Below are 6,494 nucleotides of genomic sequence, written 5' to 3' on the forward strand. Positions count from 1 at the left end.
CTGCGGGTGTGGAGCGAAGGGCGCGGTAGAGGTTTCCGCGGGGCTGCCCCGTCCGTGCGGGCCAGGCGGTCTGGGAGCCGTTCCGGCTCGGCCCCGCTCTCTCCCGAGCCAGGGCCCCCAGGGGTGCGCCCTGGGGCTGCGGTGGCTTCGCGTCAGGGTCGGGACGGGCCGTGGCGAGGAGTGAGGCGACTGCGACGTGGCCGGGCTGGAGCTTGGGTCAGCCCGTCCTGCCCTCCCCGCCTGGGAGCCTTGTGGGGGAAAAAACAGCCTGTGGGGCTCTTTTTTTTTTTTTTTTTTTTTTTTTGGTTGGTAATTTTCAGGAATTCTGACTAACTGTGATTATTTGAGTGTTGGATGCAGTTCACTGGGCAGCAATGAAGAGAGCTCACGCTTCAGTTACCACACTGACCTAACTAAAGCTTCGGACAGTGTTAATCCGCAACTCGACCGAAACCAAACCGCTTTTTCCATTTTTTGTTCCCAATTGTTCCTCTTTGGGAAAAAGGCCACTTTTCTTCACCCCAGCATTCTTCATCATTTGAGGATTTGCCTTTTCCTGATCTTCTTTTTCCTGCGATGAAGGCAGAAATTTTTTTCTCATCTTTAGAAAAGGCACCCAAACAAAGTGGGCTCATGTAAAGGACTTTGTCGAGACTGTGTTTGCAGCGGATGTCTCAACATTGCTGGAACATCTTGCCCCAAGGGATGTCTGCCTCACCATCGCTGCAGCGACACAGCACCTGCCCGACCACAAAACCGCACATCTCCTGTTTGTACCCTTACCCTGGCCCATGCGCCCAGACCCAGGGACAGAAAGATCCCCCACAGAGACGGTATTGGGCATGTGCACCACCGCTGGGGGGGGGGGGGGGTAAGGCTGAGATGCTAATCGATTCCCGGGAGGAGCGATGACACCCCAATAAAAGAACCACGACTACCAGCACCCAGTGGAATTCCCCACCTGACGTGAAGTCGATTCGGACTGACGGGACGCCGCAGCTCCGTGGTGGTAGCTATTGCACTTGTACTTTGCTTTTTTTTCCTTCTCTTTCTGTCTCTTTCCTGCCTCTACGCGAATGTTTTTGGAAGTATTAAACTTCTTTTCTTTACGGCACCTGACCGTGTTTGTGTCTTAATCTCACTCTGGGAATAACCAAGAATCTCCCCAGCCCTGACCGTGCCAGGTCTGGGCAGCAGGTTTGCACGGGGCGGGGGTTATTATTCTTTTGGCTTTTAGTCTGTTTATTCCTCCCCTCGTCCCCGTCCCCCCGCCCCGCCCGCCGCAGCGAGCATTCCTGGGCTGTCCCTCACTGCGGGCACAGGAGTTTGCGGGGGCTGGGTGGTGACGGTGGGGCTCAAGCATCTGCACAAGCTGTCGCTGCCCCCGAGGCTTATTTTGGGGGGAAGAAGCCTGTTTTGCGGGAGCGGGGCGGGTGGTGGCGGTCCCGGTCCCGCGCGCCCCCCTCCCGCCCCCCTCGCGCCCCCCCCCGCGACTGTTGAGCGCGGCGTCATTCAAACCGCGGCACCCCCGGTCCCAGCCGCCGCCGCGCAGCCGGTGCGGAGCTCCTCGGCCGCGGCTCGCCTCGGGGGGCTCTTTCCTCGCCCAAACCCGCGGCACTGCGGCTTGAAAGCCCAGCAGCGAAAGCCAGACGCCTCACCCTCAGCTCGGGCTCTAACGGACACCTGAAGCTGCCGGCTCGCTTGGAGGGAGGGGGCGCTTGGGGGGGGTCCGCGTCCCCCGCGGGGCTCCGTCCCCCGCCCCCCGGGTTGCTTTAGGGGCAGCGGGTGAAGGGAGGAGCAGAAATAGGGTGAAACCGAGGGAAGTTGGTAGCGGGGAGGGGGAACTTGAAGCTATTTTGTCCTGCTAGCGGCGGGTGGGAGAAGCATCCCTGCTTTGTGGGACGGCAGGGCTGGGTTTTGGTCGTCTGTGGGGGTTTTGTGGGGTTCGTTTTTAATTCTTGCTACAACCGAAGGCTTCTGGGCAGCACCGGCCCCCGGGGTTTGGGGGGAATTTGCCCGAGTTTCAGGGCTGCTAAGGCACCCCGGGGGAGGTGTTGCGGCTCCAGCGTGCAGCACCCCGGGGATGGGTGTCACCCAGCGGCACCGGGAGCGGCACCTGCCCCGGTGCTGGAGAGCGGCTGCACCCTCGGGGAGCCTCAACCCTCTCCCTGTTGTTCTTGCAGGATCTGCCCCGTCCCCTCCCTTCCCTTCCCAAGGCATGGCTGAGGCGTCGCACCTGCGGGCAGGGAAGGAGAAAAGAACGAAGAACGACCCCGCAGTGGACTTGGACGACAGCCTGACCAGCCTCATGTGGCTGCCGGACTGCTCGATCAGGGAGGACACCAGCATGGGCAAGTCCTACTGCCCCAGTGGCCCAGAGCCCCTTGACTGTCACAAGCATTCCAGCTTCGACGCCCCGATGTCGCCCCTGGCCGCTGACCCAGCGTGCATGGGGGTGCCCCACACTCCCGTCTCCTCCTCCTCCACCTCAAGGACGGCGCACCACACCATGCCCGTGCACCCTCAGCTGGTGGAGGACATCGACTACAAGACCAACCCGCACGTCAGGCCGCCCTACTCCTACGCCACCCTCATCCGCATGGTGATGGAAGCCAGCGATAAGCCCGAAATCACCCTCTCCGCCATCTACAAGTGGATTACCGACAACTTCTGCTACTTCCGACATGCTGATCCCACCTGGCAGGTAGGAGATTTGGAGACCTCTTGTCTTGTCCCCTCGCCCCGCAGGGCTGGGGAGGGCTTCCCACAGCCTCCACTGTGCAAGGCAAGGTGCCATGGGGATGCTGAATCCCACTGGGAGGAAGGCGGCACCGGCAGCTGGTGGGGAAGGGCTGTAACGGAAAGAGCTTGGGTGTGCAGAAATGCCGCGACCATGAGGGCGGCGGAGGGAAGGAGCCGTTACAGGGGAGAGCCCGGGGCCATTTTGGGTGCAAGGAGGTACCTGTCGGGCTGTTGGTCCCTGCGGCTCCTCTTGGCTCCAGGACGAAGGCATCTCTGTCCCCAGCTCCACCTTTCTGAGGCTCTCGTGGTGTCCTGAGTCCCTCCGGGCTGAGCACACGTGAAATGGCCAGATTGAGCATCTCTGGGTGCTGAGGTGCAGGTGTAGGAGAGGGATGGAGAGGAGCCCCAGGGAGATGCCGCTTGTTGGACAAATCCTTCGCTGGGGAGGTTCAGAGCAGAAATGCTGCTGCTTTCCCAGCAGGGCAGGTCTCCTGTCCCCTTGGACAGGCGTAGGAGGCTCCATCGCTGTGACGAGCTGGTGAGGCCTCAGAGGGAAGCCCAAAAAGAGGTCAAATAGGGCTGCTGTCCCCAGCTAGCACAAGCATGTCCCCAGGGGGTAGGGGACAGCCCCCAGGCTCACCAGCTTTGGGGACCGCGTGAAGCACAGGGGCTTTTCCCAGCCACCTTGGCTCGCTGCCCTCCTCCGTCACGCAAGGAGACCTCCGGCACGTGAGGCTTTCTAGGATATGGCAGGGCAGGAGGGACCTGGGTGGCTCGTCCCTCTGCTTGGGTTATTCCCAGCCCAAATCCGCAGCGTGCCAGCGATCCCGGTGGCAGCGCTCACCCAGGCAGGGCTGGGCAAATCTGCTGCAAACCCCCTGCCCACGTGTTGCCCACCCTCCTTCTGGGCAGGTGGGTCTCCAGCAGCTCTTGAAGCCCAACATGGGGAAGGGAACCCCCCGGTCCCTCTCCAGGGCCAGCGTGTTGATTTTCTTCTGCAAACTCACGGCTGGATAATCACCACATTTTTAATTAAATGTGTTTATTAAAAAAAGAAAGAAGGTTTTCAGTCCTCTCTGCAGAGATGCAGGGGGTTCACGGGATTGTCGCGGGCAGGAGTGATAAATACGTTAACCGGCCGGGTCATAACAGAGGGCGGCCCAGGCTGAATGAGGTCTGGGATGGGGAGGGGAGATGGGGAGCAGAGAATTCAGCTGGCAAGTCTCTCACCCACATAAAATTTTGTTAAACTGTAAATGAGGCGTTCCCACAGCCTGAATTGTTTGCAGGGGTATCAGTGTTCCTGCTGCTTTTTTCTTTCTTTCTCTCTCTCTTTTTTTGCTTGTTTTCTTTCTTTCTCTCTCTCTTTTCCTTTCTGTCTTTTTTCTGTCTCTCACTCTCTTCTTTTTCCCTGTCTCTCTCGCTCTCTTTTTTACTTTCTTTTCGAGGCTGTGTTCTCATCCCCTATCCCAATCCCCGTACGTGAAGGCAGCCTGGAAAGGTCAAGCCACCCATACTCCAGGGGGGAGATGGATATATTCCTGTGGGAGCTGAGTGCTTTGGAGAGGCGCCAACACACCCAAGGAGCTTCAGCCCAGAGGAGGGTTTTGTTGTGTGCGTGTGTGTGTGCGTGTTTTTCGACAGCTCTAAGCATTCAAGCCTTGTTTTTCCTATTCGACACTACGGATTATGGATGAATAAGCATAAAGATATCCAGGCAACATTAAAAAAACCCAACTCTCTACCATATCCAATCTCTTAATACAGTCTTCGCTTTGTGGAGTCCAATGCTGGGTTATTTACCCAACAACAGAGTTCCCTTTCTGATTATTCACATCACTCCAGGCACATTCAGGGTTTCAGAACAGCTCGACGGGAGCAGAAACTCCTCTATTTCTCTCCCCCCCCCGCCTTTTTTTTTTTCTTTTCCCCCTTCAGCTCGTTTGAGTGGTGGCTGGTGAAGATGCAGTGATTCCACACCAAGCTTCCTCAGGCCAGGAGGCACGTCTGGGGACACACCGGGCTGTGGTGGAACATCCATGTGTGTCTCCAGTTTTGCCCGTCTGGTTTGGGTCAGCCTGGCTGCGGGGAGGCACGGTGCCTATTTTTGGCCAAATAATTTCCCCTCAACACTAGCAACAGGCACAGATGAACAGGGGGATGCAAGGAGGGCCCTCACGATGCCATCCCCCGCGGTGCTGCCATGTGTTGCCACTTGTAATGGGGCTGTGGCCACACTGGTGTAAACCATAGAAACATTTAGGTTGGAAAAGACCTTTAAGATTATACCCTCCTCTTCCTCCTTAGACACGAAGGAGGACCCAGCCTCCTTCAGCTTAGCTCCATGCCTGGAGCGAGTCTGGCCAGTTTCTCCCAGTGCTCTGCATGATCAAAGGCCCCACAGTCCCAATTTACAACCAAGGAGAGTTGCCCAAAAGCTTCCTGTTGGTTGGCAGGTCCTAGCTTGAGCCCCTTGGCTCCTGTCACCTCTGGCTGGATTAGACAGAAGGCAAGAAAACTCTGCTGGTGGCTAGGGGCAGGGGAGTTTCTGCTGGGCATGCAGCCTGGGATGTCTCGATGTTGCTGTTTCTGCTTTCTTTTTCCCAAAGGGCCTTGCTGAAAACGTGCTTCTCTACCAGCCTCCCCACACAGGTAGGTGCTGCAGCAGCAAACAAGTGTTCAACCTTGGGTTTTTTTTTTTCTCTTTTGGGTCTAGAACTGCATCCGGCACAACCTCTCCTTGAACAAGTGCTTCATCAGGGTGCCCCGAGAGAAGGACGAGCCAGGGAAAGGCGGGTTTTGGAAGCTTGACCCCCAACATGCTGACCGGCTCGAGAACGGGGCCTTCAAAAAACGGAGGACGGCCCCAGTGCAGATCCATCCTGCCTTCACCAAAACAGACCAGCCAGAAGCACAGGGCGTCGCCAGCCCAGCTGCCTCCCCCTGCGCCTCCAATAACATCCTCAACGTCAACGTGGAGTCGCTGCAGCTGCTGAGGGAGTTTGAAGAAGTCACCGGCACCCAGAACTGGAAGCCGGTGGTTGGCAAAGCAGGGCAGAAGCACAAGCAGCCCTCGCCCAAACGAATGGCCAAGACACCTCGGCTTTCTGACTCTGCCTTGCTGACCCAGGAAGAGGAGGCCGAGCTGGGATCACTGACAGGCGACTTTGGCTGGGAAGCCATCTTCAACACCAACCTGAATGGAGACTTCTCCACTTTGGGGGATCTGGAGCTCCCACCTACTCCAACCAGCCCCGTAACACACGACCTGGACTTGACAGTACACGGGCAGCACACTGAGTGTCCCCAGGGGCAGGAGCAGGTCCTCACCGCATCCAACCAGAACATCTTGGACTTTGATGAAACCTTCCTGGCCACTTCCTTCCTGCAACATCACTGGGACGAAGAGACAAGCGACTGCCTCTCCACCGCTGTCAACATAGAGCAGTTGTTTGATCTCAACGACACCTCTTTTCCAGCAGATGCGACCAACTGGAGCAACCTGGCGGCCCTCTTATGAGAGGCCAGTCACCTTCCAAAGCCCACACAGACTTTAGTAGGACGCTCCCCCCGTGCTGCTGGGACTTACAAGATTTTCTAGAGAGAGAGACATCCACAGTGACTTTTACCAGCTTGAGTCACGGAAACACCACCACAAGAACTGCTTGGTATATCTGTAAAGGACACATCACAAGTCTCTAGTCCATGAGTCTCCTCAAGAGGAGAAATTTTAACAGCACTTATTCTTTTAC

General features: G+C 57.3%; 1 protein-coding gene across 1 annotated transcript; it reads left to right on the forward strand.

Moving 5' to 3' along the window:
* Positions 1-2,218: 2,218 nt before the first annotated feature.
* LOC147412348 (forkhead box protein J1-like) lies at positions 2,219-6,262 on the forward strand. The gene is made up of 2 exons (XM_086481458.1): positions 2,219-2,704; positions 5,459-6,262. Exons 1-2 carry the CDS (start codon positions 2,219-2,221, stop codon positions 6,260-6,262), a joined length of 1,290 nt encoding a protein of 429 aa, XP_086337584.1.
* The last annotated feature ends 232 nt before the right edge of the window (positions 6,263-6,494 follow it).

The sequence above is a fragment of the Leptosomus discolor genome, unplaced genomic scaffold (genome assembly GCF_034619465.1).
Source record: "Leptosomus discolor isolate bLepDis1 unplaced genomic scaffold, bLepDis1.hap2 HAP2_SCAFFOLD_82, whole genome shotgun sequence".
Classification (NCBI taxonomy): Eukaryota; Metazoa; Chordata; class Aves; order Leptosomiformes; family Leptosomidae; genus Leptosomus; species Leptosomus discolor.